Below are 14,304 nucleotides of genomic sequence, written 5' to 3'. Positions count from 1 at the left end.
GTCTGGGAGAAGGGGTGATTGGATGGGGCAGGGGTCCCGGGGGGGCAGTCAGGAATGAGAAGGGTTGGATGGGGCAGCAGGGGGCAGTCAGGGGTGGGGATTCCGGGGGCGGTTGGGGGACAGGGAGCAGGGGGGTGGATGGGGTGCAGGTCCCGGGGGGGCTGTCAGGGAATAGGGGGGGTTGGATGGGTCAGGTGTCCCGGGAGGGGTCAGGGGGCAAGAAGTCGGGGGGGGCGGATAGGGGGCAGGGGCCAAGTCACGCCTGGCTTTTGGGAAGGCACAGCCTCCCCTAACCAGCCCTCCGTACAATTTCCGAAACCCAATGCGGCCCTCAGGCCAAAAAGTTTGCCCACCCCTGATCTAGGGGGAGGTCATACAGGGTCAGTCCTGGATCCAGTGCTGTTCAATATTTTCATTAATGGCTTGGACAATGGTGTGGAAGGTGTGCTTATAAAATTGGCAGATGACACCAACGTTAGAGAGGGTGCAAGTACTTGGGAGGACAGGATTCAAAACAACCTTGACAAGTTGGAGAATTGGTCTGAAATCAATATGATATTGAATAAAGACAAGTACAAGGAAGGGAAAAAATCAAATGCACAACTACAAAATAGGAATAACTGGGAAGGTGGCAGTACCGCTGAAAAGGATCTGGGGGTTACAGTCGGTCACAAATTGAATATGAGTCAACAATGCAATCAACTGCAAAAAAAGCTAACATGGGATGTATTAATAGAAGTGTCATATTTAAGAGAAGGAGGTAATTGTCCCACTCTATGTGGCTCTGGTGAGGTCTCAAAAGTAGTAGTGTGTCCAATTCTGGGAGATGCTCTTTAGGAAAGATGTGGACAAATTGAGAAGAGGGTCCAGAAGAGAGCAACAAAAGTCATAAAACGTTTAGAAACCCTTACCTATTAGCAAAGGTTAAAAAATTGGGCATGTTTAATCCTGAGATAAGACTGAAAGGGGACCTGATAACAGTCTTTAAATATGCTGAGGGCTGTTACAAAGAGGATAGGGTGATCCATTGTTCTCTGTGTCCACTGAAGGTAGGACAAGAAGTAATGGGCTTAATCAGCAGCAAGGGAGCTTTAGGTTCGATATTAACTACCCTTCTAATTAGAAAGGTTTTCCTAAATTCTGGAATAAGCCTACACAAGGTAGGTTATGAAATCCCTATCACTGGAGATTTTTCAGAATAGGCTGGACAAATACCACCGGTCAGGGGATTGTCTAGGTTTACTTAGTTCTTCCTCAGTGTAGGGGGCTAGCCTTTATGACCTCTTGATGTCCTTTCCAGCCCTACATGTCTACAATTCTATGACCTCTTTTGAGATTTATCAATCAGTTGGTAAAAAAAATTACTTCATTTAATGATTTTATTATAAATAGCATTTGTAAGATGATAAAAGGATTTGGTGCATTGACAAGGGGGGAATTTCAGATGAAAATAATAAATATGATTTATTCGTAGCACCAATAAAAATAATGGAACAACAGTATTCTTGAAAACAATCAAGGGATACCCAGAAAAGTGTTCTGAATTGATATTTTACGCCCTCTCCCTGCATCTTGGGAAATTGTTCCAATGGGTACTTACTCTCACTGTTTAAAAAGTATGCCTTATTTCCCATTTGAATTTGTCTAGCTTCAACTTCCAGCCATTGGGCTGCGTTATACCTTTCTCTGCTAGTCTAAAGAGCCCGTTGTTATACTGTTATACTGGAGCTGATGCAACCAGGCAAGAACTGCCCCACTAACATTTGAGTGAAATGGAAAGGAAAGATAAATGACATAGTAATGCAGATGAGTGGCTTGTATCAACTTCTGCTGTCTCATAACAGGTATATACTTAAAGGGTCCTTTGAAGCAAGGGAGATTCAGGTTAGATATTAGGAAGAACTTTCTGCCTACAAGGTAAGCACTGGAACAGGCTACCTAAGGTGACTGTGGAATCCTCATCATCTGATCTTATTAAGAACAGGTTAGACAAACATCTCTCCAGGATGGGCAAGGTATGTTTAGTCCTGTCTTGGGTTGGGGGGCATGGACTAGATTACCTTGTGAGGTCCCTTCCACCCCTACAGTTCTATGATTCTAAAATGGGAAGGAGGTTCTTGTGAGGAACTATAGTTTCATTTATGATCAAATACAAGTCAGTCCCTGCAGAAAAAGCGCCATTTCAGAACAGAACCAGAGAATGAACGGCCTCCCGCCACTTAAATAGGAGAGACAAAGAACATTAATGGAAGCTAGAAAGGATGTGGGTGTGAGTTGTGACATAACACTTTGTATTAACTCAATTTGTCAGTAATTTACAGTAGAGCCTATGCAGGCGCTGGAAGCAAAATGGTTGTCCCTTGCAACAGCAGCTAGTCAATGTGTTATTACTGTCCAATAATAAGAGGCAAACCAAATGACCCATTGAAATCAATTCTTATTAAGGGTCCCACCTTGGTGCTGCAGATTGGAACCTCACTGAGAGATGCAACAGGAGAGGAGCTGACAAGGTATTGGCCACTAACAGCTTTGACTAATTATAAAAGGTTAGATGTTATTCAAATGGCTTAGACAGAAGACAGCAATAAGAGCAACCTTTAAGAGCGAGCAGCAGTTAAAATGATGTAAAATTGTGCCAATAGTGCAAAAATATACAGTTCTAACCCTTTGTTCTAGACATTGTTCAAACTAAAAACATTGCACGCAAAGGCTTGGATGCTCCAAACTCCTAACAAAGTGAATGAGGGTGCTGGGAATGTTGGAGCACAGCCTTTGTGCAATTTTCTTACCATACGTTCAAACATAGTATCAGATCTATACGTTAGCTTAATAATATTGCCTTCAATGGGAATTTCAGGTGTGCAAGATCTCGCCCTAGATGGGGAACTGCGAATTTTTTTTTTTGTATGAAACCACATAGTTTTCACAGTGGATGAGGTGCTACTGGTATGTTTAATCATCTCAGTTTGACTATCCGTGCTATACCATAAAGAAGACCAAGCAGAAAAGAGGAGGAATCACAAATATTACAGTAACTACATTTTTCTAATTCACCTCTTTCATAAATAAAGTTGTTAGCATATAATAAAAAATTGTGTATCTCAAAGTGGGATAATTTCTATATAAATGTACACAGATGGCGTTATTACCGCCCACTGTAACTGACTAATATTAACAAAAATGTGTAAGGTGGCCAGAGATGAGACTTGAACTTCTACCAATAATGGATAGGCACATTTTCTTTGTTCAAGTCAGTTGTTTCTGCTTTACATTTGACCAGAGTTGTTCATATGAATTTCCAAATAATTTAGTCTGAGCATGTCCACCTCTCTCTGGTTACAATGTAATCAAAATCTGTTCTCCATTTTCAAGGCCGTGCTTTCATATTGAAGCTAAAACTTTTGAAAAGTCATTTTATTGTATGTTTAACATGTACAATAATCATTTTCACACAATTTTCTGTTTTCATTAGCAAAAAGATGTTAGCTTCTATTTTTCACACTCACTCCAAATACTGGGTGATAAGAATGACATGATGGAACTGTTTTAATCAATTCATAATGATGAAAAAGATATGCAATAATTATCTGGTAACAATCTTGTTTCTAAGATCATTGCTGAATACTTTATGTACAAGTTGGAAAGTGTCTCCAGATATTTTCCATAATGAAAATGAGTTCTACTAAATTGTTCATCATACAATTTGCTAATTAATCAAGGGCTAAATTTAAAAATGCTGTTTGGTCTGATTGCCACTGACAACTGTCATGACAAAAAACAGGTGCATGTGTACTACCATGCATCTTGTGTTTGCAGTAGAATACTATAGATCACAGATGCAAGCATTATTAATATTATGATTGGTTTTAAAACTACAATGCAAAGCACAGTTAAAACGCAGTATACAGCATAAATGATGCAATTCTGAGCTGACATGTTTACGGCAGTCTTACATAGCCTAATGTATGTACAAACTGATATTACATTAAAGAGTGTAATGCAACAGAAAATAATTTTGCACACTGTTTAACTCCCATAGATACTTTTCTCCGTATTGTTCAAACAGTTGTATCTAGGCAGCTGTCAATCACAGAAGATTCATTATTCAAAAGCAGATGGTAAATGCATGTGGTCAGGCGGAAGATTGGCTTGTTTCTTGGTGCTGTGACTCTTTAGATAGAGCTGTAATCTCTTCTGATTTCATTGCGTCAGACAGGAAGCTGAGCTCATTACATAGTGTCTCATACCTGAAAGCCATTCGGATCTGTGCCACATTTGTCTTTCGAATATCATTTCCTTCAGGCCCTTCTTTATAATAATTTACCCCTAAGAATTTTTGTTTTTCCTGTGAACAAAATAAAGTTAAAGCATTATGAAAAAGTCAGTTTTAAATTACTTTGATTTTTTTTTTTTTTTTTTTTTTTTAACTGCAAGTAAAAGCATCTTTCTAAGCGAATGGCACTGAGGATAAGTGAAAAGAAACCACAATGAGCTGGACATGTAATTTATGATGTTTAGCCATTCGCCTTCTTTTTACGTAGGTAGCTTGCTTGTATTCTGTTGCTTTGCCAATGCAGTTCAATGCTGGTTGGTTCAACCAAGATATGCTTTTTTCCTATCTGTTTTTTCCATTTCTCATGAATTATCTTTTACTTAAAGTTAGAAACCTTTAAAAAGTTAATGCTAAAAAGTTAATGTTAGCCTCAGCAGAGTTCTTCAGTCTTATGAGCTGGTTTTCACAATAGCTTTCTATCGGAGCAGAACACATGACATGCTCATGTGTGCATTTGTTTCTTCTATTAGTTGTGATAGTAAAGCTGCTCTGTTACAGCCGGACCCAAAACCCACTGAAGTTAATGGGAAGACCCATTGGTTTTGTTGGGCTTTGCATCAGGAACTTACCACCTCAGGAGTTTGAGTTTAAGGAGAGAGATTTAGATACCCGTGGCAAGTTGCCATTTCTTTATTTCTTGGGGGAAATGGATGACAGTGGTCACATCAGACCACCAGAGGATGCAAGCAAGAATGGCAGTAGAATATGCACTACAGAGACATTCCTGTGCCAGCTTCTCAAAGGGATGGTCCAAAGAGATAGAGATACCTACTTAGAAAAGATGAAGTAGCTTCTCTAAAATAGCTTTTATGGAGAGAAATTCATAGATTTTAAGGCTTGAAGGGACCATTAGATCATCTAGTCTGACTTCCTGTATAAAACAAAGGACATAGATTTTCACGCACTTACCCCTGTAATTAACCCCAATAACTTTTGTTGATTAAAGTAAGTCTTCCAGAGAGGAATCCAGTCTGGATTTACAGAGACAATCCCCACCTGAATCAACTACTTCGTTCACATTAGGATAGGCAACAGTAAAAAGAAAGGTTTAAGGAAGAAAAGTGAATGACTGAATATATGTATGGACACAGTGTCTTTGTTTGCGTTGAGAATCTCAAAACAAGGCTGGTAAGCAAAAGATGACAGTTTAATACTTTTGTGGGGTAATGACTGCATAGCAAAGAGCAAGTAAATAGTATCTGAACCTATGCCTGGAGGTGGGGAGAAATTAAAGCTATGTCCTTTTCCCTTCAGATAACACAAATACTATTGTCTGCATCTGGCTGGAGATAATTAATCACCAGTTCTGCAAGTGACTTGCTATTTATTGCTTTTGTCAATGGAATAGAAAATAGTTATTAGGCTCAACATTCCACCAAGCTCAATGTCCAGTCTAATAAGATGGCTCCATGGTCATCATATATCCGGTTACCTATGGTGATGGGTATTCATGTTTGAAATGGCTGGGTTTGTCTCTTCCAAACAGTTTACACTGGAATCATGATAAAACCCTGGTATCTTTTTGCTACATACTATCTATTTCAAGAAAAAACTGAAGAATTTGCCATGTCCATAGAATTAAGTCCATGGTCCACCTGCTACTGTTTACTCTATTGAAATTTAGACAGCATACTGACTTTTTATAAGATATTTTATATCCCTGGTAATTTTTGTTAAAGAACTAAACAGGAACTGTGTAGGATTGTTTTAGACTTAGTGCCAGATTTTCAAGAACCCAGCGCACATAACTGGGGCCAGGTTTACAGAAGAGCTCAGTTCCCATATAGTGACCAAATTACCGACAAGGTTGCAAATTTTAGAAGTGATTTCTGCAGTGTGATGTTCACCTGTCTTATGAAGAACTGGATTGAGACCATAAATCTATTTCACATATACTACTAGACAACTCAGACTGTAATGAACTCAGCACAGATCAGTAGGAACCAAAAGTCAAATCAGTGACAATCTATTACATTAAAGTCTTTGTATCCCAGCATCAATCCCCTGAGAAATCCAAGCATGTATACATGTTAAATGTAACTGCCTGCTCCCAGGAGATGATATGAAAATGAGATATCCTATCTCTTGAGGTTAATCTGGGAAGCAAAGTTATTTGCATACATACATACATACTATATGCTCAGCAAAGTAACTCCAGGAGATGCAGCATCTCTTTCTTGATGCTCCTTGAAGCCAGAGGTATTTCACACACACCAGTCATTTCATAGTCCAAAAAAATTTCATTAAATCGTTGCATACCTTTATATTCATAAAAAGTCCAAACAATGACAATGCGTCTTGCAACAAACCAAATTTACCTTATGTGATAATCCACTTTGTAGTACGCTGTTTCTTGCTAGTTCACATGAGTCACACGTGCTCAGTTTCCACACTTGAGCTGCTATGGCATATTCCTCCATAAGTGCTTCCTGTACCATCAAAAATACGATTTGTTAGGCTATACCCTATTTAGTAATTGTGTTTGATATGTAATCATTTCCTATTATTAAACAATTTTGTTAGATGGACACAATTTTCAAGTTTTTAGGCTTTAAACTCAATTACTGGAGACTGAAAGTTTTGTCTATTTCAAGATGCCTGAGACAGATTGATTAATTCAAATTGATAGGAATTGGCATCCAAATCCCTTAGGTTGCTTTGCGAATTTCAGTCTAAATGCTTAATAAATACACCAAGAAAGTTTCTCTCTTCTGATCTGACACTTTTGAATGCAACAAGGAGGCAGATACTGGACACCTGAGAATTCCTCCAACAGGGGGTAGCTCTCAACTGGTGTAAAGTTTGTGTAGCAAGCTCCTGCGCAAACTGCTCTCTATTGTAGGAACATTACAGATGGGGAGGAGCAGGGCAGAGTGAAGCAGACTAGAGCACTGCTGATCCTCAGATGGCAAAAGTTAGAGCTGCCAATAGGCGGCTCCAATTCACACTGGGGTTGAGGTCAGCGTAGACCAGCCCACAGAATCAGGGAGTTGTAACCAGTTTCCAGGCACTCTCTCCTCTCCTGCACTGAGTGGAACTCGGCGCAGGAGAGCATCAAGCCCAGTACATGGAATGAACAGTTTGTAGTTTATCTTCAGAGATCTCAAATGACATTTTTTTCAGTAAGCTTCAACCACATTCATTAGAATGGAAACAGGTCTTCCCTGGCACCCCACCTCTAAAACATTGCTTATCAAGACACTAACATGGGAGCGCTCCATCCTCTTAAGCTTCCTCTGTACTTGAGGAGCCAGTGGCTGGAAGAGGCAGGATTACAAACAAAATGTAATTTGGCAATTAGTCATTTCCCCATGAAATCTAACAGTTTTCAGAGGAATGGGAATGGGGGGAACATTGACTGAGAGGTGTGTAAGGACATAAGGTGTCACATACTATGCCATGAGAAATAAAGTGTTTCAGGCCACTTTGGCACTATTAACAAATTCACCTTAAAGACAAAAGTTTTCAGTTGTGCTTACCTTTGTATAATGGAATTGCATAGGATCATCTGTAGAGAGAGAAATGTGAAGTCCCTTATGTAGAAATTCCCGTAGTGGATTTTTTGAATACTCAAGGAATAGGCTATTGTTGCTAAGTGGAGACATGGCAATGGGAATTTGTGCAAGATAATAAAGATACTGAAGAACTGGACTCTGTACAAAAACAATACAGATATTCATTATTTAATGGCCCTGTGAGATAACAGGAAAGGAGGTTTTCAATCACAGGAAATGGAAACAGCCTCATTGAATATGATTGTGGAAGGATTATGACCAGAAAAACTGATGTCTGCACTGAAGTGACCTTTTGCACAGATTTTTTTCAATATTTTCTAAATGCAACTTTAAATGCAATTTTTTTTTAAAGCAACAAATATTCTACATGTTGGATGCACTGAGACAGTATTCCCAATAAAACACAATTATTAATTATTTACAGAGCCTAGTGATCGAACATGATTCTGTCGGAGAGCTCTGTTCCATACTAACAGAGTCCCTACCAAAAAGAACTTAAATTCAGATGCACCACAGGTACATTAGCGAACACTAGTTATATCCAAAACACACCACAGAATAGATCAGTTTGGTGGTGGTAGTGGGGGGGGGGGGGCGTTGTTAAAGAACCAAAGGAAGGAGCTTTCATTTATCTGAGGGTATAAATATGGGTGCACATGTAATGTATTCAGAATCTAGGGGATTCATTCTCATCTGTATTCATGACTATTTTTGGCTTGTAATCTAACTAGTATACACGACACAAGCCTGCACCACACTTATCAGCTCTGCCAGGTTTATTCCATTCTTGGTCGTACAAGAATAGAGCTGACAGGCTAAAGAGAAGAACAGCATAATGTAGTGAGTATGTACAAACTATAGCACACTGCCTGGGTCTAATTTTAGGACTATCAGTCTTAATAGAGACTTAATAGTGATATGACTTCAGGTCAAAATTTTCAGTTTAGGTACCTAACATTAGACACCCAAATCTATACCCATATTTAGGCATCTAAGTTAGTGGGTTGATTTTCACAGGACCTAAGTACTAGCAGTTCCCACTGATTTCAATTATGTTCTGAATTTTTTAAATAACTTGTTTCAGATGCCAAATTACAGGAGGACTAGACTGGGGGAGGGGCAGAATGCCAAAATGTCAATATTTCAGCAAAAATTCTAGAACTGAAACTTTTTGGCCAAAACCAAAAATTTTGATTCAAATATTGTACCATGGTGCCTCATTCCTTCATTCTTCAATATTGGCCAGGTTTCCTGACTAGACTATATCTCCCAGGATGCACCATGGCTCCCATCTTGCTGAACCATTGCAGGACATCACCGAAATCTCCGGCTGCCATCATGGGAGATGTGGCTTGGCTTGGGAACTTATCTCAAAAGAGACTGCAGGGCCTGAGGCACCCAAACCACAACTTCCATGAAGCATTACAGTGGCTTTGTTTTTTCAACAAAAAATTGAAATATCCATGGAAAGCTTACGCTTTGCATAAAAAAATTTGTTTTGTCAAAAACCCAATTTTCCATCAAAAATCCATTTCAATCAAAAATTTTCAACCAGACTTAGGGAACCATTTTGTGGGGAGATGAAAGCAATTCTTCCTAATCTTAGAATAGTCATAAGAGATTAACTTTTAATTCAAAGAATTTACACACGAACTATGGAGGGATTCTTATTTCAGTCTTCCTAAGTAAATCACCATTTAAAAGAAGATGTATTTTTACCAGAATGACTACTGACTTAATACAAATCTGCCACCCGGTGGCCAATTATTTTCACAAAGATTTTCTTAATGGATGAAAGCCTGGCCCCCACTGACGTCAGTGGGAATTTTGCCATTTACTTCAATGTGGCCAGAATTTCATCTTCTATATTTGCCTAGATTCTTCAAGAGGGTGAGGGGTCGTGTAGAGGTGTTTTTATTAATTGATAAGTCTGATGAGTTTGAGTTTTTTTCAATAAACTAAGACTATGATAAATGAACAACAAGAGCAATACCTTCTTCAGGAGTAATCCATGAGAAATGTTGTCAGATGTCAGAAAGGCTGACACCAGATGAGTGATGGACCCAGCTTCTCCACAATGAGGGCGAAACAAGAAGGTACTCATGCCTCTTTCCCTGCAGAAATTAAAAATAAGTCCTACCCCAAGAATAACTGGTGTCTTTTCACCCATTTTAAATGTAAATGCTATTAATATCAATTGAAAAATATCCATAAAAATAACTAAACACATGAATGGGAAAACAGATCTAAGAGTAATTATTTACTTCACTAGACTCAGATGTGCTTAAATTACAATTTTTTGTGTCTTAATCTGGTACCATTTCTTCCATAAACCATAACAAACCCTGCACAGACTGAAATTACCTGCTAATCTTTGTAGATGCTCAAAACACAGAAAGGACTAAAAACATACATTTTTGGATTGGCTGAGTATAAAGAGGTTCTGGGATGTAATCTTAATTACAAGTCATACTCATAGAATCATTTGAGGGTGTATTTCATCTTTGTTGACTTTGCATATCCTATCAGGTTACTCAAAAATATGAAATGGTTTTGCAGTGTTTGCTTCAAAGGCATTGAGCCTGCTGAGACTGGATTAACAGAGTACTGCTGACTCATTGAAGCAGATGCGTCATTACCCCTGCCAAGATACCAGGAAGGTTAGCGTGGCTCTCTAGAGGGAGAGGCTGTAGAATGGCAACTGAGCAGTCTTGAGGTAGGAACGTTCAGTTACAGGCAAGCTTGAGTTGAACTTTATTGTATTTTTGTTAATTACTGTGGTAATAAAAGGAAACCCCAAGTCAGAGGGTTATTTTGGAATCTACATCATATCTGAATTTTGTTTCAGAGTAGGTTGGGAAATATACCTCGTCACAATCTTCCGAACCATAATAAACCCCAAAGCTTGGGGGGGCTGTACACAGAGAGAGAGAGCTATTTATAATTTCTGAAGAGAAATAGTCCAGACAAGAAACAAGATGGTGAATGTGGGAAAAACAGATGAAGCATTTTAAATTCATAGTGGAAGGAAAGATTGTGTGTAGCAGACAGTCAGTCAACAAATAGGCAGCCAGATGTTTGATATAAGTTCAAGGAGATTTTTAAAAGTTTTTATTGTTGTTGTTTTTGTTGATTATATGGTGTAGTGAAAGTAAGAAATGTTTGGGGTTGGGAAGAGGGAATACTGTTTTGAATGTTACTCAGGAAATGAGTAAGAAGATAAATTAAAATAATGCTAATGCTTTGTTAGTTTATAGCATCTGCCATGGGAGGATCCCAAAACACTTTACAAATAGTGAAACAAATCTCACAACACTTCTGTTAGTTAGGGAAATATTATTACACCAGTGCAGTAGATAAACAGGCACAGAGAGGTTAAGTGACTTCTTTAAGGTCCATAGACATCAAAATATGGTGTTGGCAATTTCTCTCTCTTCCCTTTTAATTATCTTCTGGAAATCACCTTTATGCACATTCCAAACTTTAGCCTCTTCTCAGCCCTAAGGACAATGATAGTCAATTGGCCTATCCCAACAGATGAGACACCTTGTCTGGAGAGCATTAATTAAGTTAAAGATAAAATACACAGTTCCCAGGAAAGGAAAGCTCTTATGCTTGATAAAGATTTTTCCAACTACTGTTAATTTCTCAAACCAAAGACTCCCGTAATTTTACCTATGGATGAGATTTCCATCTCTCTTGGTCTAGCTAAGGAGAACCACGGCCAAGCAACAGACAAGTGTAACTGCACCCTTTCTGTGCAGAGTACCTAATTGTCTCATATGCTAAATAGGAACTGTGATGCTGGCTTGCCAGGTGCCAACTCATGCCAAGGCCCAGGGCCGCTCTGAATACCGACAAATACATAGCTGGCTTACCTGTGGGTTAGTATAGTTAAAACAGATATTAGAGTTGTAAAAATGTGTTTAATGTTTAGACTTTATGGAATACTTGTAGGATGCTGCACATAATAATCCTACTTATAATATCTGTATCCCATGGTATAAAGTTATATTGAGTGTTTGCATTGTAAACCTCTGTAATTATGTAACTCACTAAACAAGAAAAGACACATTAATTTAGTGTAAAGTGCTGGCCCTGCAGACAAGAGGGCCTTTGAAACCAAATGAGCCAAATGTTGATTGCCCTCCCACTTTTATCAGACACCCACATTTGTTCATCAGTTTGGGCTCTGCGGGGAAGAGGATAAAAATCCTTGAGAAGGAGAAACTAGGTCTCTTTATGTTGTCTGAACTTTGAGGGGCAAAGATTCCTAAACATAAGCAAGAGATCCCCATGCTGCTTGGCATGGGTCAGCCCTAAAGGACATACAGAGCTGCTTAATATAGAAGCTTATATTCCCTTTTTAAATCAAAGACTAACTTATGTAAGTGTGTTTCCTGTTTTAACCTTGTAAATAACTCTCATTTCTTTTCTTAGTTAATAAATCATTAGTTTGTTTGTTACAGGAGTAGCTGCAGGTGTTGTCTTTGGTTTGAGATATGAGTACAATCTACCTGGGGTAAGTGCTTGGCCCTTTGGGACTGGGAATAACATGACTATTGTTGTGATTTTTGGTGTAAAGTAACCATCTATCACATAGTCCAGCTTGCCTGGGTGGCAAGATAAACTGGCATGCCCCAGGGGACTATCTGTGACTCCATGGTAAAACTGTTACAGTGCTTTAGGAGTTCACAGTTGTTACTGGGTTGATAAAATCTAATTATAGAACATACCACCAGTTTGGGGTTTCTGTTCTGCTTTTTGACAGTCTGTCCTGAGGTTGGCACTGACGGTCGTGAACCACTCCAGACAGTGTCACATGAACCAAAGAAGTGGAAAAACAAAATGTAGGTTTAAACCTGTTAGGAACAGCTTGGCTGTTGACCCAAAACCCTGAAAGTTCCAGAGGTCAAAGGTCCAAAGGTTATATATTCCAGCCCAATTTAAAAACTGTTGATAGTGTTTGCCTGATAAATCAGAAACACATCTCTCTGAATAATCTGTTTCTCTAATGTCTCAAATACTTTAATAAGCCTGGAAAGATGTTAAGTGAAGAGTATTAGATATAATTAGGGCTGTCACTTAATTGCAGTTAATCCAAGCAATTAACAAAAAACAAATTAACTAGATTTAAAAAATAGTTGTACTTAATTGTAGTTTTAATCATACTATTAAACAATAATAGAATATCAATTTAAATTTATTATAAATATTTTGGATGTTTTTCTACATTTTCAAATATGCTAGGGTTACCATATCTCATAAATAAAAAAAGAGGACCCTCCACGGGCCATGGCCCCGCCCATTTCCCCACCCCTAGCCCCGCCCCAACTCCGCCCCTTCCCCCACCCTAACTCCGCCCCCTCCTCCCTCCCACTCCCAGCCAGGGGGAAAGGGCTGCCCCAGTGCTACCAGCATCACGGTTTCCCGGGCAGCCCCCAGACCCTGCGCCCCCAGCCGGCGCTTCCCCAGCGCAGCTGGTGCCCGGGAGGGGAAGCGCCCAGCCGGGGGCGCAGGGTCTGGAGGCTGCCCAGCAAACCGTGAAGCCGGTAGCGCTCGGGCTTTGGGCAGCCCCCATGCCTCCGGACCCTGTGCCCCCAGCCGGGCACTTCCCCTCCGGGGCTCCGGCGGCTCTGCGTAACTTACACTGTATAAGTTACACAGAGCCGAAGAGGAGCAGAGCCCCCGCAGCTGGAGGCTCTGCTCCTCAGGCTCTGTTTAAGAGCCGAGCTGCCCCAGCGCTACCGGCTTTGGGCAGCCCCCGTGCCTCCGGACCCTGCGCCGCCGGAGCCCGGGAGGGGAAGTGCCCGGCTGGGGGCGCAGGGTCCGGAGGCAAGGGGGCTGCCCGAAGCCGGTAGCTCTCGGGCAGCCCGGTTCTTAAACAGAGCCTCCAGCGGCTGGGGCTCTGTGTAACTGACACTGGGTCAGTTACACAGAGCCCCGGGGGCTGGAGGCTTTTCTCCTCTTTGGCTCTGTGTAACTGACACTGGGTCAGTTACACAGAGCCCCGGGGGCTGGAGGCTCCAGCCGCCCCCGCTCTGTTTAAGAGCTGGGCTGCCCAAGCGCTACCGGCTTCGGGCAGCCCCGTGCCTCCAGACCCTGCGCCCCCAGCCGGGCACTTCCCCTCCCGGGCTCCGGCGGCGCAGGGTCCGGAGGCACGGGGCTGCCCGAAGCCGGTAGCGCTCGGGCAGCCCGGCTCTTAAATAGAGACGCGGGGACTGGAGCCTCCAGCCGCCGGGGCTGTGTGTAACTGACACAGTGTCAGTTACACAGAGCCGGGCTGCCCGAGAGCTACCGGCTTCGGGCAGCCCCGTGCCTGGAGACCCTGCGCCGCCGGAGCCCGGGAGGGGAAGTGCCCGGCTGGGGGCGCAGGGTCTCCAGGCACGGGGCTGCCCGAAGCCGGTAGCGCTCGGGCAGCCCGGCTCTTAAACAGAGCCTCCAGCGGCTGGGGCT

The 14,304-nt window shown here is 41.2% G+C and overlaps 1 protein-coding gene across 4 annotated transcripts in view; it reads right to left on the bottom strand.

Moving 5' to 3' along the window:
• Positions 1 to 2,933: 2,933 nt before the first annotated feature.
• The window catches only part of AMPD3 (adenosine monophosphate deaminase 3), a 53,920-nt gene continuing 42,549 nt past the window's right edge, over positions 2,934 to 14,304 (bottom strand). For all 4 annotated transcript variants that reach the window (XM_054025934.1, XM_054025936.1, XM_054025932.1 and 1 more), the window contains exons 12-15: positions 9,842 to 9,962; positions 7,813 to 7,986; positions 6,652 to 6,762; positions 2,934 to 4,345 (exon numbers count right to left, since the gene is read on the bottom strand). In XM_054025934.1, the coding sequence (XP_053881909.1) occupies positions 4,133 to 4,345; positions 6,652 to 6,762; positions 7,813 to 7,986; positions 9,842 to 9,962 (619 nt within the window). In that variant the 3' untranslated portion in view covers positions 2,934 to 4,132. The remainder of the gene's footprint in view (positions 4,346 to 6,651; positions 6,763 to 7,812; positions 7,987 to 9,841; positions 9,963 to 14,304) is intronic.

Source organism: Malaclemys terrapin, chromosome 4 (assembly GCF_027887155.1).
Source record: "Malaclemys terrapin pileata isolate rMalTer1 chromosome 4, rMalTer1.hap1, whole genome shotgun sequence".
NCBI lineage: Eukaryota > Metazoa > Chordata > Testudines > Emydidae > Malaclemys > Malaclemys terrapin.
This window is presented reverse-complemented; position numbering and strand designations above follow the sequence as displayed.